General features: G+C 47.8%; 1 protein-coding gene across 2 annotated transcripts in view; it reads right to left on the bottom strand.

Moving 5' to 3' along the window:
• The window catches only part of LOC144766890 (membrane-spanning 4-domains subfamily A member 4A-like), a 462,568-nt gene that overhangs the window by 116,701 nt on the left and 321,351 nt on the right, over positions 1–24,516 (bottom strand). For both annotated transcript variants that reach the window (XM_078650601.1, XM_078650600.1), the window contains exons 4-5: positions 22,017–22,073; positions 12,394–12,558 (exon numbers count right to left, since the gene is read on the bottom strand). In XM_078650601.1, coding sequence (XP_078506727.1) covers positions 12,394–12,558; positions 22,017–22,073 — 222 coding nt within the window. The remainder of the gene's footprint in view (positions 1–12,393; positions 12,559–22,016; positions 22,074–24,516) is intronic.

Here is a 24,516-nt window from a genome sequence, read left to right as displayed (position 1 = left end):
ACCTCGTTCCAAGGGAGTTGCTCATATAACTTCTGATCCCCCGCCTCGGGATCTAAAGCACCCCATTCCTTCTGTTCCTACTCACTCTAATGTGGGTGCTTCTTTGAGGCAGAATACTAGAAATCCTGCCCCTCGCCCCTCTCAGGGTCAACATAACAAGAGCAACTTTCGCGGAGGTTACATTGATCTCCCCCCAGAGGCCAATGATTTCGTAGTGGTGTTGACGGGCGTTCCAGAGGTCGAGAATGACCGCTACGAAAATCATTGGTCTCTGAAGAATAAGGTCATGCACTGGCTCAACGTGCATAGACCGATCCCAAATGGGCGGAGAAGTGGAATTTCGATGGTGCGAAGAGTTCCTTGGGTGGGTCCCTCTTGGAAATCAAGTTCTGGGGACTGCATAGTCGTTATGTTTGAGGATCCATACACGGCCCACCACATTTGTTCACGGCCTATTGCTGGCGATGGCCTATCTATCGTACCCAGGCCACTAACCTTCTTTTACCCACCACGCACTACACACACTCATGGGGGTGATTGGTCCTTGGTTCACTATCAGTCCGGGAGGGGGTATTCTAATAAAGAGCAAGTCCCTAATAGACGTTGGTTCGGGGTACCAACTTCGAATAGGTTCGGATGTCTTGAGGACGTAGATTGACTCCTCAAGCTTGATTCCACTCTGCTCCCAAAGGTCTGTTTACTCCAGGGGTACCGTGACCCTTTACCCTCTTTACCCTTGGCAGCCAATCCTGATGGAACCAGCTTCGCCCCACTTGCCCAAATAACGGTACATAATACCCACAGAACCCATGCTATTGCCCATGAGTTAGTTCAACCCTCAACATCTATAATGTTATCCGATCAGTTGACCCTGCCTGCTGACAAACAAACAACCGTCGCAAAAGCAAGTGTTGGTACCCAGAATGAGGCTATTCAATTACAAAATATAGTTGTTGTGGCAGGGAAAACGTTGGAATCAGGTCCAAGTGGGTCAGGCCTTGTTCCTGACCCTGAGCCACTTGCTCTTGTCTCAATGACCAGTCACAGAACTGCAGGGAATCCACAGCTGAAGATTTTAAGTTGGAATGTGGCAGGGTTAGCTCGCAATATTAATAATCCAGATTGGATTTCTTTTGTGGAACCCTTCGGGATCTGTCTCTTGCAAGAAACGTGGTGCTTGGAACCCTGCCACAGGGTAGGCTACACAACTTACTTTGTGGCTGCATCCCAGACACAGGGCAGTAGGGGACGCCCGTCAGGGGGCCTCTTGATCTGGGTCAGTATTACTTTGGGTCTACACATAAGGCATATAAATATACACTCTCCTGATCTCCAGAGATTATCAATACAGTGCCATGGGGGGAGGAAGTTGGAAGTGTTCAACCTCTACTTAAGGGGGGCTAGGGGTGGGTATTCATCGCTATCCGCAACTAGAATTGAAGAGGAGTTGAGATCTTGCAACATTGATTCTCTCGTTGTATTAGCGGGAGATTTCAATTGTTGCTTTGAACCTCTAGCCAGCGAAGACATTCTGGACACCTGGGAAGATGATCTTAGGAGAGGCATTCCCATACTTTCCCTAGACCCGATTAAAAAATGGACACAGAGTGCCATAGATATTAACTCACTCTGCATGGAACACGACCTTAGAGCAACCAATGGTCGATCCAAGTCAGATTCTAGGGGAGCGCACACCTATAATAGGGTGGGACACACCTCTAGAATCGATTATATACTGCTAAATCATAAGTTATGGCCGTACCACCAAGATATGGAAGTCCTATGGACTTCTGATAGCGACCATAACCCTTTGGCCCTATCCCTTACTGCCCCGTGGCAAGACAGGAACCCAATCCTGTCTATACCTATATGGAGATCATCTCACGAACTTGTTCCCTCGAACTGTGGTAGGCGTTTAAAATGGGCTAAAGTCGCCGTGGACGAGGAAAGGATGGCCCAAGCCAAGACCATAATGACAGCTGTGGAGTCCCGCTTAGTGACTTCAGAAATCACGAATTATGCTGTCCTTACGGTTTTTACAGAAACTATCTCAGCGCTGAGTGACCTTTTTATAGTCCCACAGAGTAGGGCAAGGGCTTCAAGCAGAGTTGTATCTAAGGGCAGAGATAAATGGTACTCTGCTGCATGTCGTGCTGCCAAAGGGGAACTTATCCTAGCTGTAAAACTAAAAGATCCAGGGCAAATCAGCCTTGCTAGGAAATGTTATAAAAAAACTCTATCTTCGACAAGGGAAGCATACGAAACCAACTTCTGGAGAGAACTAATGGATGCGAGTTCTAATAAGGACTCGAAGGGCTTCTGGAGTCTACTAAGAGCAAGGGATAAGCCTGTTGATTCCCAAATAACTTGTAACATCACAGGGGAAGCTTGGTTTGCCCACTTTTCTAAGCTCTATTCCATCTCATTAGGCGCACCGCAATTATTGGGGGGGCCCTTGAATAGAGCCTTGGTTGCCACCACAAACAATGACCACCCCTTTGTTCCCAAGGAAGCTGAAGAGGCAATTAGGTGCCATGTTGCTAACAAGGCTGCAGGCCCAGATGGCATTCCTGGAGATTTGTTAGGAATTAATATAGAGGTGTGGAGTAGACTTATTGCCACACTCCTGAATGATGCTGTATTGGGAGGTTGTCTTCCTGACTCGTGGAGGGGAGCGGAGGTCGTTCCAATATTTAAGAAAGGCTGCCGGGATGACCCCGCCAATTACCGCCCAATCAGCTTGCTCGACTCTACCCAGAAGGTAGCGGGCAAAGTAGTCCTGAGTAGGATTTTGTACTGGGTTGAAGAAAATAAGGTATTGTCTGATCTCCAGGCTGGTTTTAGACCAGGAACTGGCACTATTGAACAGACATTCCGCCTTTTAATGTTATATTGGAAAGTGGTCGTACTGGGCAAAGGCAGTCTGTATCTCGCATTCATAGATTTACGGACTGCCTTTGACCTGGTCCCACGTGACCAACTGTGGAATGTCTTAGAGGGGTTGGGTATCCCTCCGTATTTACTGGGTTTGCTTATTAAGTCTCACGAAAGCAACTTTGCGCAGATCAGGTGGGGGGATCAGGGGCAAAAAACATCTCCCATCCCTGTAGATAGGGGTGTCCGCCAGGGATGTGTGCTAGCCCCCACTCTGTTCTCATTATATGTCAATGGAGTGGTGGAGCACCTTCTTCAACATCCAACAGATGCACCCTCCCTGGCTGGTAGGAATATACCTGCCCTCTTATATGCAGACGACACCCTCCTGATCTCAAAAACCCCGATAGGCCTTCAAACATTGCTTTCTAGTTTCAAGGACTTTTGTGATTCTAGGGGCCTTGTCATCAACGTAAGTAAAACCAAATTCCTGGTCTTAAACCCCCCTAGGAAAACCGTCATCCCCCCAACCCTGGATTCAATCCCACTTGAAAGGGTTAAGGAATTTGATTATCTGGGCATTCGACTCTGCGACGCCATGAATTGGAAGGCTCAGCATCAAAAAGCCTTTCTGATCCATAAGAGGGTCTCAGGGGCCTTGTTAAAAGAACATCGTGCCTCATCCCTTATACCGATTGGGGCGATTTTAGATATTTACAGGGCAAGGGCAGTGAGTGCAGTGCTGTATGGGTCAGAATTGTGGGGAGTCCAGAGAGTTGACACTTTGTCTCATCTCGAAAACAATTTTCACAAAGATCTTATGAAGTTTCCACACAGCACCCCCACACTCCCACTCCTATTAGATGCAGGCACACGCCCAATATGTGATCAAGCGAAACTACGACCCCTCTTACTGTGGGCCCGAATATGGAACGTCCCAGAATTGTCCAGTTATGCTGAAGCTTTAAGAGAACTCCTTTTATCCCCCGGCTGGTCCAAGGTTAGCTAGCTCAGGGAGGTTAAGCGGCTTCTCTGTGAACTAGGCCTTGTGGATGCTTGGACCAATAGAACAGCACCACCCAAACAGTTGTTAAAGAAACTATTTTGGTCATGGGTGGCCAATGAGAGGATGAGTAACTCTAAACTATGCAGATCAGCTGTAGAGTTCCTATTAATTAAGGAGCTCCCCTTTAGAGAACCTTACTTGGACTTGATTTTTAATTCGTGGGATAGGTCATTGTATTTTAAATTCAGGGTGGGAGTGCTACCCTTAGGGAAGTTGACTTCAAGCTGGAAGCCTCCGCTACAAACTACACCGTACTGCCCCTTTTGTGAGAAAAGGGATGAGTCTGTTGCTCACCTGTTGTTTGAGTGTCCCGCCTACGCAGCCCCTCGGTGTAGATGGCTGAAACCATTATGCAGGAACATTGGCACTAGATCGAACCAGGAGGCTTTAAGCATCTTAAGATCTGATGCTCGCCCTCTGTTAGCTTGTTGCATGGCAACATTTTTGGGTTGGGTGTGGCGGATAAGAACTGTGAGGAAAATGTCTCTCCCGTAACATGATTTGTATTGTCTTAGTCTTATATTGTAGCCTTGTTCTATAACGCTCTGGTATATGAATTCCTGCTTATAATGTGTTTTTATTGTATATAAGAAATCGTAAAATCGATCTGTATACAGTGATAAGTGGGATCCTTCTTAAATTATATAGTACTTTTTAAACTGTTTTTGTATTGTAATGCTTTTATGATATGATAAATATATCGAAATAAAGCTATTCAACAACACCAACAACAACAACAACAATTCCAGAATCTTAGATTTAATTATATCCTGTGAAGATTGTAGATCTTGTTCTACAAGGACAGTGGTAGGTTTGACAACTTCACAACAAGCCACAGAACTAAACGTTGGATTTTGTTCCATTAATCGATCCCTAGAGTCAAAGGACTTTCTAATAGGTTGTACAGAACTGCGCTGCCTTTGCAATGGATGTCTGACAACATACGCAGCATTAAAAAATGGTAGCTAACTGAATGCAAAGGAACCTCACAAGTGACCCTGAAAATGTGGGTTGGTCATTCTGTCAGGGCTATGCGGGACTCTGTCTGGGACACAGTCAGGGACTTGGGCAAGGACTGGAGACTGGGTAGAAAACGTAAGCGGAAAGAGGAGTACAGCACTGCCCAGGATGACACAGGAAGTAAGAGGGGAAAAGGGATCCAAAGGGGCAGCCTGCACAAGGCACCAAGATGCCTATGACTCAGAAAGTATAGGCAATTAAGAGGTGGTTTAGCTTTCAGAATAACTACACCCAGGACGGATATGCAAGACATATATAGGTCTTGGATGTCTGTCCTGGGTGTAGTTATTCTGAATGCTAAATCGCCTCTTAAGAGCATATATGTCTTGCACGTCCATACTGGGTATAGTTATTCTGAATATACATATATATATAAAACACACACTATTAACAATAAAGGGAATGTGGCGTAAAGCACTCAGGAGCTCCACACGGTAAAAATGAAGCTCAATACGTTCCTCACCCACAATTGCTGTTTGTGGAAGAGGTGTGGCGCCGCGGCCAGGGCGACTGACGCTGGAATCTGGGGACCACGGTTCGATCCCCGGCTCCGGCGGCAGATCAGCCCAGCACCATGTGACTCTGGGCAATAGCTCGCTTAATCTTCCCGACGGCCCCCCAGCGCCTAGAGACCCTTACGGGTGATTGTGCGCTTTACAAATGTGGACTTTACTTTTACTTTACTTTACAGATACTGACTGCAAATACCCACATATAGGATATACATGCAAAGCCAGGGTCTGTGGATCTGATACCTATGGATATCTAACAGGAACATGCAAGGCAGTAACAGCAAGGGTGTAGAACTAAATACACAGACACAATACACAAGGAGCTAGCAAGAAGGAGTGCTTAACAGGAAAGGAGGGAAAACAAAGGACACACTTGGTGGAAAGCAAGTAACAAATATACAAGGGAACTAGAAGCAAGACAGCAGAAATAGGAAAACAAAACTATGAACTGGAACAAAGGTAACGGGGAGACAAGCAGGGTCTGGAAAAGGTCAATACAGGAGAAGAGGCTACAAGGGTACACTAGAATAGTACTGGTTCAGAAATTAAGGAAACAAGATAACATTGCAGGAAACACTAGTTCAACAGAACAGGTAAATAGGTAAGCTCAGGAATCAAGACAGCACCGAAGGCAGAGCTACTTCCGGAAAAAGGATTAATCACAGCTAGGGAACAAAGGTAGCAATGCTCAACATCAGTTCAGGAATCATTGTAGCACTGATAATACAGATACTAGGATTAGCTACAGCTCCGAAATGAAGAAACAAGGGATAGCTACAGCTCAGAAACAAAGGTAACAAGGTAACAATGAAGGCAGTGCTAAATGAGGAACAAGGATAGCTGTAGCTCAGGAACAGGAATTAGGAAAAGACAGAAGGCTGTGCTAGTTCAGAAACAAGAAATAGCTACAGCTCAGGAATCAAGGAGTCAAGAGAGCACTGCAAGAAGTGCTAAGCGGGAACAAGGAACAACTGCAGCTCAGGAATCAAGGTAAACCTGGCAGGCAGAGCTCGTTCAGGAAGAAGGATAGCTATAGCTCAGGAATCAAGGTAATACTGGCAGGCAGAGCTCGTTCAGGAACATGGATAGCTATAGCTCAGGAATCAAGGAGTAACTATAGCTCAGGAATCAAGGAATCAAGGAATAACTATGTTTCAGAAAACTCTCGAAAAAAAGATACCAAAAGCTCAAGAAACAGGAGTCGGCCTCACCATAACACAGCTACAATGACCAATAGTGGACTGAAAGGAGCTGGGGTTTAAAGAGCTCACAATAATCACGTGCATCAGCTGTGAGCAGGCTAGCAGCAGTTAGCCACAGGTGAGCTGAATTTCTCAATCCATCCTTGTCCTGCAGAGTCGGAGATGAAGCAGTGAGCAGAGAATTATATGTTATGGAGTTTCAAGCATGAGCAGGCTGGCTTCAAGCATGAGTAGACTGGCTTTCACAAAACCCGGCATGGATTGGGAACGGATAGCAATTTCCGAGTAGCGTCCAAATGGCTGAAAGTCAGTATATGTTTGCAGGGGAGTGTCCGGAAGCTTATTAGAACACTGGAAAGTCCCACAATTTAGCCCCCTGGTGGTGGACACGAGAGAGCAGGGAGCGAATCGTGACACACCCACTTCGGCTTTTCTGCCTTTTATTTCCACGTTTTTGGTGGCTTAAACGATATTGTGTTGAACAATGCAATGATTAAAATGTGCGTAGTCCAGACGAGGGTGGAAGGGAGGGGTGGAGTTTGAAGGAGACAGGTAAATGACTCGGGGATAACTCAAGCACCGGAAGTGAGCATATTTCAATGTTGTGTTTATTCCAAAACACAGAGTCATAAAAGACGAACTGATGGACGAGGATCGAGAGTAGTGTTAGATTTGGGGGTCTCTAGTTGGCAGAGGTAGGTACCTTTGACCAAGTAGGGACCCTTGCGTCTAGTCAGGGTAAGGGGGTACACTCCTAAAATAACCCCTGCTCACCCCCTTGGTAGCATTTGCACGAGCAAACAGGTGTATGTCAGAGGCAGTGTGTAAAGCATTTGTGAACACATACAGTAATCCAGTGACAACACTACAGATGGACACCACACAGGTTGTATATCAAAAATAAGTATCTTTATATAGACTTAACACAAGACCACAAATGATAAAAATCCACAATACTGTACATAAAATGGTAGAAATAGCTTAGTTCTCTTAAGATGGTAAATGCAACACTTATTGTTCAATGTACCTTAGGATGCATAACGCTATACAATGAAAGTGTTGCAGGGAAGGTGATGCGTCGGTTCCTTACACGCAAGAACAGTGGAAAGTCGGTTCCCTACTGCTGCGGAGGGGACAATGATGTGTCGGTTCTTCTCAGCATGGGGAGGTGATGCATCGGTTTCTTACTGCGCTTCCGTGGCGGCACGGCTAGCAACGCTGTGATGCAATGAAGATCCGGTGCAATGCAGCAAAAATGGCGTTGTCTTGAAGTTGCAACAATGAAGGGGTGATGCGTGCACGCACGACGGCCGTGCGGCGATTCAGTGAATCTTCTTGAGCCGCGACAGGCCCTATGACACGCTTGTCTGGTGATGCGACGGCGTCTGCTGCGACGGCGACTCTCTTCTCCAGGGATGCGGGGCACCTTGTGATGCGATGAGACAGCATCTGCTGCGACGGCGACACTCTTCTCCGGAGATGCGAGGTGCTTCGGGTGATGCAAGGTCGTCAGCAGCAGCACGCTTCTCCAGTGATGGGACGGCGTCTGCTGCGACTGCGACACTCTTCTCCAGTGATGCAGCGACAACGGCGGCAAAACGCTTCTTCGTCTTGAGTTGCGCTTCCAGCTCCCAGCGACACGCAGTCTCTCAGAAGGCCCAGCTCAACAGCAGGCATTTCAATTCCCATCAAGGGAAGGCAGGGAAAAGCTTGTGGGTGAAGTCTGCTGTCCCTGAGACTTCAGCAGGAGGCAAGCTCTATCTCAAGCCCTTGGAGATCCTTTACAAGTTGATTGAAAGTAGCACAAAGTTCCTTTCTCCTCTCTTTGGCAGTCAGGCAGCCACTCCAGGCCAATCCCTCAAGCTTAGGGATAGTCTCCTTCTCAGTTTCGCTCTCTGGTTCCTCTCCTCAGCAAAGGTTTCTTCTTCTTTTCCCAGTAGTGATCTAAAATTCGGGGGTCTGGGTCCCCCTTTTTATATCAATATTATCTTTCTTCTCTGAAGGCAGAGAGGCCTTTGCCTAGTCCAAACCAGTTCTTGTCAGTCATGGAGCACTCTGTTTACCCGACTCCTTCTTTCCTTTCACAGTGTAGGCCAGGGAAATCAGACGCACCACAGGAGGTGGAGCCAGCATTGTGGAGGGAAGACACAACCCTATTCAGACTCAGGTGCAACTCCTCCCACCACTCTTCATGTAGATCTCTTTATTCAGCCTTGTGCTGACTCACCTTGTCTCCTGGAATCCCCCAGCCCCTGTCACTGACACTCCAGACAAGGAATACACAACCTAGCAGAGGCAGGTTTGGATAGTTAGGCAAGAAAATACCTACTTTCTATAAGTGGTATTTTCAAACACGAATGTTAAAACCAACTTCACTAAAAGATGCATTTTATCTTTCTGAGTTCAGGCATACTAAACTCGAATTTCTACCATGTTCCCTGGGTCAGTTAGGATTATAAGATGTAATAATCAAACTGCCCATTCTGGCCTACAAGGAACAGGGAGCATTGCAATAGTGAAAAACGAAAATGGCTGTAATTCACTATCAGGACATGCCACACACATCAGGGCATGTCCTACCTTATACTTACAATGCACCCTGCCCTTGGGCCTACCATAGGGGTGTCTGATATGAAGAAAAGGGAAGGTTTAGGGGCTGGCAAGTGGGCACACTTGCCAGTCAACATGGCAGTACCAGACTGCACACAGGCTCTGCAATGGCAGGCCTTGGACACACTTTACAAGCTGCTCAGGTGGGTGGCACAACTAGTGCTGCAAGCCCACCGGCAGCATTTGATTTACAAGCCCTGGGCACACTCAGTGCACTGTACTAAGGTCTAACAAGTAAACCAAATCAGCCAATCATGGAGTCACTAATCCATACATCAATTTACAGAAGGGAGAACATATGTACTTTAGCACTGATCAGCAGTGGTAAAGTGCCCAGAGTCATAAAACCAGCAAAAACAGGTCAGATAAAAAACAGGAGGAAGGCAAAAAGTTCAAGGATGACACTGCAAAAAGGGCCAAGTCCAACAAGTAGCATTAAGAAAACGTTCTTCACAAAAATTATGGTGAATATGCTGAAAAACATTGGCAATGCCAGCTATTTTGGCTTTTTTGTGTTATGGGCATTTTATAGCGCTTTCTGTCGTTCGAATGGCACAGTGATGCTTGTTTATTCTGAGCCTCCTTTTGCACAGTGTTAGATATTGCGCTATTAGGTTGTATATGTTGTGTGTAGTGTTGCATGGTATGTTATTAGAAGAGGATTGAGGGTGTTAATTTAAAGGTAAAATGTGTTAGGTGTAAATACAGATCTTTCTAGTGCCATGTGTGTATGGATGGATGTGCCAGAGAACTTTTCGTTCTTTTTTTTTTTTAGCACAAAAAGTTTCAGCCGCTACCCAACATAGGCAAAGCATTGGCACCAGCAGTGCAAGCTTCCCCAAAATTAAGCACAGCAACAGGGTAGATGGCAGTAGTAGTGCACCTTTACTGACTCCAGGGGTGATTCCTCTTCAGGGGCTCAAGAGCGTAGCTCTGCCACCTGTGACACCATGGAGCCACTGTAAATTCCATTATTACACTTGCACTCATTTAATTTAACAGTGTTCATGCCTCTAAAACTTGGCCCTGCTGCTCTGTTTGGTTCCTGGTTAAGAATCATGGTTTGCAGGTTCCAGTGTCCAGCACCAGATTTGATTTCTGAGTTGCTGTGCCATAGAGCCTCCGAGTTGCCAAAAAAGGAAACTGCATGTGCAAGTGAAAGTGAGTTTGTGAGAGACTAAGAGAGAGAATGAGATTGAGCATAGTGTTTGAAAGTGTCAACGAGAATGAAACAGTGAGAATCAATGAGTGAGTGAGAGTGATTAAGGGAAAGCGAGTGAGTAAAACAGTGTGAGTTAGAATGAGCAAGTGAAGAGGAGAGGGAGTGGGAGTGAGTCTGTGGTGCCTATATCAATGGGTCAGCAGGTGCAGTTGCACCGGGGCACATAGGTCCCAGTGCAGCTGCACCCGCTACACAATTAAAGCACAATTAAAACACCAGTAACCCTAAGAGTTCAAATGGGAGACCCTGTACACCATTTGTTGTGAGGGGGGGGTCAGTGATTATGAAAGTGTGTGTGTGCAGGTGCGTTTGTGTGTGAGAAACAGTGAGTGTTAGTGTATGGGTGCTTTTGTGTGTGAGGGCACCCAAGGCAAATTTAGAAAACTATGAGAGGAACCCGAAGCAAGTATTATGCTTACCACTTTCAGGGATAACCAGCCACCACTGATAACTTCCTCTGCAATGCTATGTATACTATTAAACCTTTATCGCATCTGACACATTATTTCAATTACACTGTTGTAATTGCAAAGTATCTCTTAGTTTCTGGATTGGGAGATGTTGCATATTAATTTTAACAAGTCACCCTCTACCTTCATACTATTTAGACAACGTTTATCAAGACTTTGTGTCGGTGCAGTGGCACAAAAAGTGATGCAAACTGATGCAACGTTGAATTGGGATTTACTTCATTTCGCTGGGAATTAGAGATAAAGTACTATGCTACTTTGCTCTATTTTGCATCAAGGGGTGTCCAATGGATGGTACATGGGTGTTCATGTGCAGCAATGAATGGATTTTGACGCAAAGCCCTATCTACTAAAAAAGAAAGAGTCTTAGAGCCCAAAAATTATGACTCCGAAAGGCAGGCGTAATGTTTAAGAACTTTTTTTCTCAATTATTTTCTAACTTAGCATTTGCACTATAATGCACAGCATACCTATACACTTAGAAAACATTGAAACTAAATATAAGCATGCAATTTCCAACTGGAAGGCAGTCCTTCTGGTACGAAACCTATGCTAGACATCACGTATATACCCTTGCACTATTGTGTAAGGGTGTGTGTGGCAGAAGGCACCATATCTTAGTAGATATATCGGTGTCCTGTTTCAAGTAACGCAGTGCAGCAACATCGATTGTTGTCCAGCGCTGTGTGAAAAAAATAGTACTTTTGCACCCCCTTGGGTCCCCTGCTGCCCCAAAGCTATTTTATGATCGACTGAACTGACAATGTGCCACTTGGCCATTTTCAGACACTTGAACGTCAATTGATATTTCAATTCTCATGCATTCAATCTCTAGAGTCATGACATGGGGCGCACAGTCCAACTTCTTGCAGCCCAGGATTTTCACCTCTCTAGAATGCAAAGCAAATAAAAAAATTGCCAACTCTGGAAAGGTACATGTGCATTTGAGTAGTTGAACAGTAAATCGCCCTCATGCCCGAGTTACCATACACACTTGAGACCCATAGCCTCTGCAAACTTTTTCAATCCCAAATGGCTCCTACCTCCCAACTCTACGCCTGCAGATCTCCATCTTCTTTCATCCGTGATTGTGTTAAAGTTCCCTTTGACAGCATGAGGCTATTGACTGTTTCCCCCATATTGCTGACATTCCTCTATATCAGTGATACTCAAAGTACGGCCTATAGACAGACTATAGGTACGAATAGATTGCAAGTACGATCTCGCTCTATGTTTTGTTCAAGCCAAAGTTGATCAACTTAGCTCTTGAGCACAGCAGTTAGTCAAACGATTCTGGTGTTCCCTTCGACCCCAACAAACAATAAAACTGCACTGTTAGCATCAAATACACCCATTTCCAGCTGTCGGGTTGTATTTACCTAATGGTAGGTAACAAGTCGTTAAAAGTGGCACTTACCTGAGTTTGCTTAGCTTTCTCACACATTTCTCGGTCTTCGTGATACTCGCAAGAGGGCCTCCAAATATAAAATAATTGTTGTGTAAAAATATATGCAATGTAGATTAACATTGAAGCCATAGACGTTACAGCACTGATGATGTTGGTCGCGAGGCTGCCCCGTACCTGAAGGAAATAAAATGGCGGAATTTACTTGTAGGGTTGTTTGTCAAAAGGAACTATTCGGAAACCCTCACTGGCGCCTATGGATCCCCCCACTCCGAGCCTGGTAGTGAGACCAGCCTCCAGAGATTCTACAGCAGGTCCTGAATTTTGAAACATGATTTTAATTAACTGAGAAAGTTTTTTATTCAAGCCATACAGTCTAAATGAACTATCCCATTCACAAATGTAGATTTCTAAACAGGGCCGGCTTTAGAGCCGGTGGCGCCCTGTGCAACAATCTTTTTTGGCGCCCCCTCATATGACCAACTCTTCGCAGTCCATCACTACTGTAATGTTGGGGGCCCTGGGCCCTCATGCTGGAAAGGACTGACGCAGACACAGTGGGCTACATGGTACAACTGGCCTAGAGCACATGGGCTCGGCCCCTTTTATTAAAGCTGTGTCACCTGACCAGTGACATCAGTGGTGGGTGGGTGTTTAGTGTAGGGCATACAGAAACACTAGACTGCTGACTGTGACTCTGGGTCACTACATCCCTCCCAAACTTGGAGGAAAATGAAAACAAAGGAAAGTCCAACCTGTGGGAGAAAAAATGCAGTTCGCAAACCCCACGACAAAGTTCAAACCTGTGGGAAAGAAAATGTACATACAATATAACACTGGACTCTATAATTTGAAACGAGTCTCTTTGGCGGATTGCAGACCGCAGATGGTGTAGTTACTGCAACCAGGACAATGAGTCATTGTGGCATGGTTCACCATTGTTCGGCGGGTCCTATCTTCTGTCTGCGCCGCCTGGACGTTGTTCTCTGACTTGTCTTTGCTTCGCGCCACTGGTGACGGTTGGTAGCTAGAGAGAAGGGTGACATGATCTGAGTATTGTTTGTCTTCTCGGTTCTCCTCTTCAGTCCTGGTCCTTGGTGATCTCTCTGGGCAGGCTTCAAAGTATTTCTGGGCAGATGAAAGGAGTAGGTGCATACATCCCTCTCACTAGGATGCCCCTCTCGATGGTATTCCTCTCTCACAAGATGTCCGGGAGGACCTCTTTGCCAGGTTTCCACTGGACTGGTGTTTTCGGTCATGTTGCTCCACCATAGCCTTCGGGCCGTGAGCGGGGCGCTCCACGATCTTCACCGTTGTGTCCTAGTTCCACCTGAAGGTTACGCTGTTGACTCTTTTCTTGCACGCAAAGCTTTCCTCTCCGTGGGTCTTGCAGACGCACCGTTGTGGATCTGTCTCTCTTGCGGGACTTGCTGCCACCAGAGTCCCTTGAGGCCTTTGCTTCTTGGGCTGCCACGGGTTGGTGTGGAGTGGTCAGTTCCTCAGCCGGATGTGTGAGCACTCTCGCCATCCAATCTTCCGCTCAACCCCAAAGGTAGATTGTTGTCAACAGTCCAAACTTGCCCTCTTCTGCGATCGCCACCTGGATGGATGGCTTGTAGGTGGATATCTTTGACTTGTGCCGCCGGTGTTCATGCCAGGCCTTGTTCTCCGCTGCACTCCGGTGTTCTGGTGCATGTCACCATCTTCTTCTGATGGGTGTGTGAGTTGACTGGTCACACCTCTTCTCTTCTTGTGATCTTCTAGTGGTACCGTGGCACTCACTTCCCTTCTTCTCCTCCATTCATTTCACGACATGATCGGTCCCTTTTCTTGTCTTAACTACCCAGGCCATCTCCGTGTGGCGTGCACTCCACACGTGTCTCCCTGGTTGCGTCCTACCCTTAGGACACGCCTTCTCTTCTTCCAATGACCAAAACCAGGCATCGCACCTTTCTTCCTGTCGCTCCTCCTTTACTTCGGGTCGGTGTTATCAGACCTCTTCTGGGTCCCGTCCATGGACCTCTTCTTGAACTTCACGTCGGTCTTCACGTCAGAATATTCAGTTACTTTAGCTTTGACTTTCTGGCAAGTCATCTTCGCAGCCTTGATCTTCTGACTGTCAGCTTCTCCTTTCTTTTTCCGGGCGACCATCTGACTGGTCATCTTCTCCTTCTCTTTCCAGGCGACCATCTGACTGGTCATCTTCTCCTTTTCTTTCCGGGCGACCAATTGACTGGTCATCTTCTCCTTTTCTTTCCGGGCGACCAACTGACTGGTCATCTTCTCCTTTTCTTTCCGGGCGACCAACTGACTGGTCATCTTCTCCTTTTCTTTCCGGGCGACCAACTGACTGGTCATCTTCTCCTTTTCTTTCCGGGCGACCAACTAACTGGTCATCTTCTCCTTTTCTTTCCGGGCGACCAACTGACTGGTCATCTTCTCCTTTTCTTTCCGGGCGACCAACTGACTGGTCCGCATCTGGCGGTGATTTTCTGGCAAGTCATCTTCGCTATGACCTACTGACAGGTCTCCGAGGACGCGATCCCTGCGTTACTCGGTCGTGGTGGTGTGGAGTTCCTTCACTCCTTGCGCAGTCCTGCCCAATGCTGTGCTGTCCTGATGTGTGGAGTTCCTTCACTCCATGCGCGTTCCTGCGCAGTGCTGTTCGGTCCTGAGGTGTGGAGTTCCTTCACTCCTTGCGCATTCCTGCGCAGTGTTGTTCGGTCCTGAGGTGTGGAGTTCCTTCACTCCTTGCACGTTCCTGCGCAGTGCTGTTCTGTGGCATTGGCGTGTCGCTGTGCAACGTCACTCTGGTGCTCCTGATTTCTGGCGCTCCTGGCACGTTCCGGCGCAGTACTGCGCGGTCCTGCCGTGCGGGTGTGGGGTTCCTTCACTCCTTGCGCTGTCCTGCGCAATGCTTTGCTTCCGGCGCGTTCCTGCGCTATCTCCTGGCGTGTTCCTGAATGTTCTGGCGCATTCCTGCTCCGTCTCCTTTTGTCCTCAGGAGGTTGTGTATTGACGTGGCGTCGTCATCTGTGAGGGAGAGTATTCTGCGCAGATCTTCCTCCTGTAGATGTGCTCACCGCAATGTCCCTGCGCTGTCGTGTGCTTGTGTCACCCTCTCTTCTCTTGGCAGCTCCTGGCCGTGTCGCACTCTAGATCCTCCTCTTGCTTCCTTAGTGCCGTGTGGCGTCGCTGCGCCAGTTTTGTGTTGCTGTGTGGCGGTGTGGGCGCTATGCCGTCTGTTGCCCCTTGACACAATTGTAGTGCTGCCCTGATGTCCTTGTGAACTTTTCTCAGTCCTGCAGCTAAGTCCAATTCTGATGGCAGGTGCACTTTTCCCTTTTGGCCACTAGATGGCAGTGAGGCTGTAGGCTTTCATCCAGCAGCAGCCTGCTTTGCCCCGAGACTTTCTTTCCTTCTTGTCTTCTTTCCTTAAGGTCCCTGCTACTCTCAGGCTGCATAGGGGCTGCAGCCACTGCTGACCCCATACATCAGGAGCAGGCCGTCCGGTAAGTGCTATTCCTTTTCAGTAGGGCGCAAGAGTGTTTGTGGTGGGGGGGAGGGACCGCCAGCTGAGGAAGCGCTGCTGGTGTCCCACGTGGGTTTGCCCTGTGTTTTGCTGGTTCTGGGAATGCCTTCCCCGGGACGGTACTTTCTCTAGTTACTCCTTACCACGTCTCGTGGCCGATGCGGTGCTGCTCGGGTCGGCCGGGTGGCGCTGCAGGCACTCCCCAGGCTATAGTTCTCTTCCTTGCAGCCTCCCTGGGCCTGGCTGGCAACACAGGCGGGGCCATGCGGTCGCTCTCAGACACTACGGGCTTCCTTCACCCTGGGACAGTTCTCGTTGGGAACTTCTTTTGCTCTCCTCAGCCTCCCTCCCGCCGCAGCTACACTCCTCACACGCTGCGGGCGGGGAAAAGCGTCGCTACAGGCGGGCTCGCTTTGGCTCTTCAGTCTGGGCTCACCTCTGGCTGGCGAGTCTATTCAACCACGCGGGTGGGCTCCGCGTTGGTTTCACTATTGCTGGGGCTCAGTCGCGGCTGACACGGGTGGGCTCCGGTCGGTCCGTGGTGTCCTCCGGTGAGGTCACCTGGTTGGCGCCACCGCGGATGGGCTCCGCTTCAGTGTCCAGTGCCCTGCAGCTCTCCACACGCTGCGGGCGCTTCCCGCCGAAATTCATTAACCCCGCCGCCGCAGCCTCACATTGCACACGCTGCGCGGCAGGGGACAAAGGACGATGCAAGCAGGCCGCGGGTGGGCTCCGCGAGTCTTGCTTTATTAAGGGGCATCGTGTACAGTTTATAGCGGGTGGGCTCCGCTTTCGGTGCTTGGGCTCACCTTCGGCCGACGGGCCTTCACTTTTCACACGGGTGGGATCCGCGGAGGTCTCACCGTGGTTACCGCGTCTGTGGGGCATCCAGTTTCGGCTCGGTGGAGGCCGATGCAGGTGGGCTCTGCACGGCTCTCTCTTCACCCCAGGCAGGGGGGCTCAGTCGCGGCCGACGCGGGTGGGCTCCGGTCGGTCTGCTCCGCACTCTGTGGGGGTCACTCTCTCGTGGCCGATGCGGGTGGGCTCCGGTCGGTCCGCTCCTCTTCACCCCACGCAGGGGGCCGTGCAGGTTTGGCTCAGAAGGTGTGGGGTAGGCTCCCGGTCACCTTCTTGTCTGCAGGCAGGCCCCGGGCTCGGTGGAGGCCGATGCAGGTGGGCTCTGCACGGCTCTCTCTTCACCCCAGGCAGGAGGGCTCAGTCGCGGCCGACGCGGGTGGGCTCCGGTCGGTCTGCTCCGCACTCTGTGGGGGTCACTCTCTCGTGGCCGATGCGGGTGGGCTCCGGTCGGTCCGCTCCTCTTCACCCCACGCAGGGGGCCGTGCAGGTTTGGCTCAGAAGGTGTGGGGTAGGCTCCCGGTCACCTTCTTGTCTGCAGGCAGGCCCCGGGCTCGGCTTATGCCCTGCAGGCCTCTCGGCGGCTGGCGCCGCTTCCCCGGGAGGGTGCCCTGCACATGGGCACTTCCCTTCTTCTTTCCGGGGTTTTTCTTTTATCTGCGGCACGCGTGGCTAGCGTCCGCCCTCCTCATCGCCAATGTAATGTTGGGGGCCCTGAGCCCTCATGCTGGAAAGGACTGACGCAGACACAGTGGGCTACATGGTACAACTGGCCTAGAGCACATGGGCTCGGCCCCTTTTATTAAAGCTGTGTCACCTGACCAGTGACATCAGTGGTGGGTGGGTGTTTAGTGTAGGGCATACAGAAACACTAGACTGCTGACTGTGACTCTGGGTCACTACAACTACCACTTGGGCAAAAGTGCCCCTCATTTCTCCATATCCCCTGTTTCAAATACATTTCATTTGTTTTAAAACACTGGTTAAGGCTGACTTTACTATTCCAGTCCGCTATCCATTCAAAACAGAGATCTGTTCTGTGCAGCAGGCATAGGAACGCTCACGATGCTTAAATTACGGCGAGCCACTAGACAAAACTGATCTCTCTCTAGCTGTAACATTATTCACAAGAGTAATCATGACATTTTTATTGATGCTGCACAGGGAACTCTGCGGCAGGTGCTTTTAAATTGTACTTTATTGCTATTCACAGCCCTCCCCGAGGTCATTGCCCCCTTCTAGGTCACACCCAGTGCGGCCGCACCGGTCGCACCACCCTAAAGCCGGCCCGGTACACACACACGCATGCACAAAACATCTTTAAAAAACACACATACACCTGCTTGCTGTGCCTTGGAGGTCCCAGGAGGCTTAGGACTGCTGCCTTTCCCCACTGGCTGACTTAAGGTCAGCCAATGGGGGAAGGCAGCAGTCTCAACATCATCACAGAGTGGGATGGAGTCAGTGAGACTGCTGACCCCACCCCACTCTGTGATGAAGTGTCACTGATTGACATTCAACCATGGGAGCATCAGGGCTTATAACTGAAGCGCCCAGGTGTGAGGCAATCGTTGACGCTACCCCTTGTCACTGAGGGGTAGGGCCTCAGGGATCTTCCCTGAGCTGAGGAGGTCACACCCACTGGAGCAGAGACTTCCTCAGCCCAGCAAATTTCCGCTCAGGCAGCCAGGAGCCTGCGCATTTACACGTCTGGCTCCTGGATTCCTGAAAATGAAAAGTGTCTGTGAGGCTGACCTTTGTTCAGCCTGACAGACACTGTTTGTGAGGGGCAAAAGGTAGGGGGGCATGGCCCATCACCCCAATAGACTGGCCACGACTGCTTACAAGAACGCAGACATTTTTCAGAATACATAGCTTGACATTCGACTTCTGCATTTGAATGCACAGCAAATGTGCACTACTCTGGTTACTCTGGCAATCACACTCTGCGAGGTTGACAGCCCCTGTTTTGAAACTGAAGACAGCGAGTTGGCACTGAGGAGTAATCTGAGCTCAGCTTTTCACATTTTCATATTAAACTTGCAGCTGATGGAATGGGAAATTTCGCATTTGCGTTGATGCATATATAGGGGTGCATTATAATCACGTGTAGAGCTCACGCACATGTTTTATGTAAACAAGAATGCAAGAAATGTGAACAGTGTTAATATAATATAATTTTGTGACTTATTTTAGATAACTGAAAATGTGATATGATAGCTAACTTAAGAAATAAATGTAACTGGCAGAAAAGGCTAACGAGAAGAACCTGTGTTTAACACTGCTCATGTATTAGAGATGTTTAATAATGTTTTCCATATTTAGGAAATTGTGTTGTGTCATTTGTAATTCGCAATTTTTAAATGAGGCATTCTTATGTTAGCTAGAGCTGTAGGCCTGAAATGCAATCCTTGAAAAACTCGCTTTAGGTTTAATGTTCTGAAATTCATGTGCACTGTGGAAGCTGTTCTTTCTCACGTTTAGTGTTGCAGGTGGCGAAGCATTCTTTTAGGCCAAATAATGTCTTTGTTTTAGCGTTTAGGTTAAGAAGAGAAGAAGTTACAATTTTATGCTTTGATGACGATAAGGGGAAACAAGTCGGCTTCACACGGGAGAAGGCATGAGAACCAAGGTTGAACTGTTGCGAGAGGTGAGTAAAGAGAACATAGTGGTAAAGTAAGCTTAGTGGACAAGGAGGATGATGGGAAATTACCTGTGAATAACTGGTGTGGGTTAGGGAAAGAGCCTGCACTCCAGTTTCCTTCCCTCTTGGAGAGGGAGCATCACAGATCAATCTCTTTCTCCAGAGATATGGCTTCATGCTACTTGACCTATCTCAACTGTGGAAAGACTTCTTAGGAAGACTCCATGACTGACACTTTTATTCTTCTCATTATAAATGCTTATCTTTGGTGTAGTGGTCCAAGTGTTGTTAGCGGTTTGGACGGACCGTGCTGGTTTGACGCATCCTCTTGTTCGCAGCGGGGGTGCCTCGCTCCCTGCAAGTCAGCCCTCTCTGGGCGGACCGCCGCACAGCTGGGTCCTGTCATTGATGATGTGGCCCATTGTGGTCAGGGGCATTAGTGCTCGGTGAATGTGACCACCGCTGCTTTTTTCTTCCTCGTGGGGGTATCCCTTGTGTTGGTCGGGCCTTCCGTTTTGCCTGGGGGCCCGGTTTTGCCTCGGTCGAGGTGGGTCATGGCTGTATGTTGGCTGGGCTCAGTCAACATGGCGGGTCAGGTGTTGGTTGGCACAGCGTTTTTCAGATGTCCTCTTTTTGTGTGTTGTTACTTAGATTTTCAATCAAATGTCTGAAGACCTTGGTGCGGAGATTAGATGATACCCAATTGAATAAGCTAGCAGGCTCACGTCTCATTTACACTAGTATGTACACTACTGGTCATGCATAATTCACTGTACATGTATGATGCATTGTTTTCTTTTCCCTAAAGCTAGTCGCTTGTAAAAAAAAAATGCTTTTCTATAAACTTAGGGATGTCATCTTAGTGATAGTGTAGGGTTAGATTGATGCTTTACATGCATCAGCCCTAGATGTGGGGAAATTTGGACTCTTGCTTTTTGATTGCTTGTTTTCTTGTTATGGAGCTAATAGTTTTGTTCATGCTGCATCGACAGAACTGAGTGTGTACATTTGGCTTCATGCTGTTTCCTCTGTATATCTAATTAAGGCAAACCTAAAGTTCTGTGCATTTTGACACTTAGGGGGTCATTAGGATGGCGAGCGGACTTTGCCCGCCAGCTATCCTCGTGGTAATAGGGACCGCCCGCCATAAGTGCGGGGGTCCCGGGGGTGGTATTAGGATGTGCCTGCCACAGTGGCGGGCACATCCTGTATTTTTAGCATTGTGGCGGGTGGTGCTCTCTGCACCGCCCGCCACAATGCTAAAAATGCTTTACATCATTTGCATTTACAAAGCGGTAGTGGCCGAGCGGTGCCTGCCGCTTTGTGAATGCAAATGAAGGGGGGTACCACAGGTACCCCCTGTGCTCACCCCCCTACTCACCTTCACTCTGGGGGCCCGCACGGGACCCCCAGAGTGAAGTCCGCCTGCCTTTCCTTGGCGGCATTGCTGGCACAGAAAGGCATTGCCTATTGCCCATCCTAATATGGCTGGCAGTGTCTGATAGACACCGCCACAATATTATTCCTTTTCTGCCCGGGCCGCAAGGCGACCGGGGCGGAAACGCGGCGGACGGTCTTTCTGTCCGCCGAGGTCCCCCCCGCCATACTAATATGGCAGGGGGGAAAACGAGAGATGATGGCGGACGGATTGCCCCCGCCTTAGTTATTTTTTATTTAATTATACATATCGGACTCCAAGTGCCAGAATACAAATGATTAAAATAAGACTGTATATTTAAGGCAATATGACAATTTAGGGTTAGGAGGCCAAATGAAGCGGAGGAGATTTGAGAACTCATTTTTGAGGGGCTTTTTTCAAAAAGTGCCATAAATATGACTCGGGTGACTGTCAAATATTGTGGCTGCTCTACGCACAGTGCCGGCTTTACGGCAGAGCGACCAGTGGAGGGGGCGCTGATTTCAGGGGGAAGCGCTGTGTTGAGTAATTACTTATGATTGGAGAGATGAGGGGCACTTTAGCAAGTGGTAGTGAGAGAATCTGAGGAGGCAGTCCCTGGGTGTGGGGGCACCAAAAATGATTGTTGCACCGGACGCCACCAGCACTAAAGCCGGCCCTGTCTCCGCATATGCATTTCTCTTTTGACTGAAAGACACAACCCTAAACAGTACAAGGCCAGCTGCTCTGACGACAGGCTGTCAGCCTCAGGTTGTTATGTTAAACTGTTTTCTCTTTGAGCATCCACACAATAGTATACGGTTCTAAATATGTGCACAAAATGTATACAAGACAAGTTACCTGTCGATTGCTCAGCATCAAGATCCTTTTGTTAAGGAACTTGGTAGTCTGAAAACACTAGCTTCATTTGAACAAAACATTAAAATTGTGCCTAGTGATTTTAAAAGAAAGAGTCCCTAACCAAGAAAGTGACATATTACAGGTAATTTTAAAAAGTATGACGCTACAGGTGAGTCATGAGACAGAGACAATTGATTGTAAGAGGGAAAACAAATTAAAGAATGATGGGGTCGTTGGTGAGAGACTCAGAGAAAGTTAGATTTGGACAGAAAGACGAGAATAAGAGACCTCATAAAAACAGGTCGGAAAAAAACGTCAACCCAATACTATTATCAGGATTCTCTTACCAGGCCGATCCGGGGTTTATTGGCAGCTGCAACCGAGAAAGATCCGGAAATTATACACTGTTTGGGAAAGGAACGAAAGTGGTTCACAATGCGCAACAAGACGTTACAAAAAATACATTTATTAACAGTGGGTTATGGTTTAACACACATCTTCAAGAAATATCCTTATATTACTTCAAAATATTTCACAATCTCAAGAAAATGGCATTATCCGGCCACTGCAAGGATAGAACCTGGAATCTTGACAAACCTAAGAGTCTTATCACGCACGCCATATTCCACCATTTGATAATATGTGGGAAATGAAGTTGGGTTGCCAGCTCTGACGGCAAAAACCTGGCACACGAATTCTGGGGGTCCAAACCAGTCCATATAGAGTATCTATACCTTTAGGGGGACTCAAACTGAGAGGTATTACATCTGCATACAAAATACCATATGGTGGTGAGGGAAAACGACAGGGGGGAGATACACTAGTTTGAGATTGTGTAAGGTCAATTTTCAGGGATTTTCTGTGATGGTAATGATTTTTTTTACTCTTTGCGAACCTGTGTCATTCTCTGGGCGCAGGTAAGCAATGCATGTCCCAGCAACTATACTCCTTTTGAATTCTTGTACTGTGTGGGTGTTTTTCACAACATCATAGGGTCTGGCTGGCAAACGTTTCAAAACCATAATAAAACAAGCATTGGCAAAGCCTCTATGGTCTTGGCAATGCGAATGTCTTTTAGCCGTGTTTGGTCCCTTAAGTGATGATACTGTGACAGTGTTGTGCCTTGAATAAGAACATACTTGGGGTAAAACATCAAACATTGAAAGGCAAAAAGAAAGTAACAGGGGGAAACAAATCTTAGAGGTAACGGATTGGTTAAGTGGACCTATTTGAAATACACTGAAAGACACAGATTTGTCTTTTTTAAGGTGCGAAATGACAACTAAGCTAATGAAACAAACATAGAGATATGAGAAACACAGAGGCGAGCGGTATGTGACTCAGGGTGACTTTAATGAACGCTGGACAAAAAGCCAAAAGGTCTCGCCACGGGAGGTATTGGCTTTTTCAATGTTTGAGCCATGTTGTACAACAGATGCACTGCTGTTTAACAAGGCTGGAACGTTTACATATTCGATACCTCATGTAGGGGGGACCATCTGTCTTTGCCAGCGTTTCTTTTCCATACTTACTTGCAGCCTGCCTCTGCTCTGTGAGCTGTTTGTTGTCTGGCAGCAGGGTTTTGGCCGAGCACTGAATGTCACATAATAAGCTTAATATAATAGATTGTGGAACAGCTTTACATCATACTTCAAACATGACACTTATCTTCTCTGCCAAATAGAAAACAGTCTTCAAAACTAGAGTATACATCCAATTATTGGTTTGCTCCAGTTTTAGACCTGTCTGCCTGTGCATGGTTTGTTAACATTAGACTGACGTGGACTCCTTTCAGCAGCACTTCAAGTAACCCAAAAAGTAAAACTATGTGAGTTTTCTTGTTCCTTTAATTTGCTGTCGCTAGGCCAGCATTAGATTATTGATCATGGACAAATATAGTGCACATGTAGCCTTAAACATCATCAGTGTCAAGGTAAAGCAATAGCTAGATGTTGTCTGGAGGCATAAAAACAGGAAGCTCTAAGCGACATGGTACAGATTAACCCACTTGGGAAGCAAGGGCTCGAATGCAGGCAAGTAAAATACCCCTGACCCCCTCTTTCATTGGTATGGTATTAAAAGAGACAGAACTGGGGTGCAGTGGGCCCCTCCCAACATATGGCCCTGTTGTCACTACACCTGCAGCACTATTGATAGCTGGGCTCCTGGATTCCACACAATGGGTGGCAGTTATCAGCTTGGTGGGACCCTGCAGAACGAAGCATATTAGGGAGCGGCATCAGGGCGGGACCCTGCAGAACAAAGCATACTAGGGAGCGGCATCAGGGCGGGACCCTGCAGAACAAAGCATATTAGGGAGCGGCATCCGGGTGAGAAAAACAAGAGTTAGTGACAAGCTGGCAAAGCGTTCAGCCCCCTGAGCACAGTGTTTTCCTGTTTTACCTAACATAAGCCAACATGTCTCTATTTACTGCACATGTTGTGTGGAATGTTGTGGGAAATGACTGTGTGTGCAAGCTGTTATTAGTGCCTTGTTGTGATTCTGTTTGACACCTGGTTGTAGGAAACTGCAGACAGTGAGGGATTCCACACTCTTTATTCTGTGTCTTGTCACTGGAGGGCACTTAATTCATCCGATAATGTTTGTGAGGTTGCGGATGTGTCATGTGAGCCTGTGTTCAAATGTGTGTGTTATTACTTTTTAGGAGGCACATGTTATACAGACACATGTTGTAGTGTGATATCGCAGTGCTAGTGCACGATTGGGTGTCATCGGGGTGCCTGTGCATGAGTGTTTTGTGTGCGTTTACATGTGCTTGGGTGCGTATTTACTCCGGGGATGGAGAACTAACTGCGCAAGCCCAGAAAGGACCCTGACACAGCCCC

The sequence above is a fragment of the Lissotriton helveticus genome, chromosome 7, assembly GCF_964261635.1.
Source record: "Lissotriton helveticus chromosome 7, aLisHel1.1, whole genome shotgun sequence".
NCBI lineage: Eukaryota > Metazoa > Chordata > Amphibia > Caudata > Salamandridae > Lissotriton > Lissotriton helveticus.
This window is presented reverse-complemented; position numbering and strand designations above follow the sequence as displayed.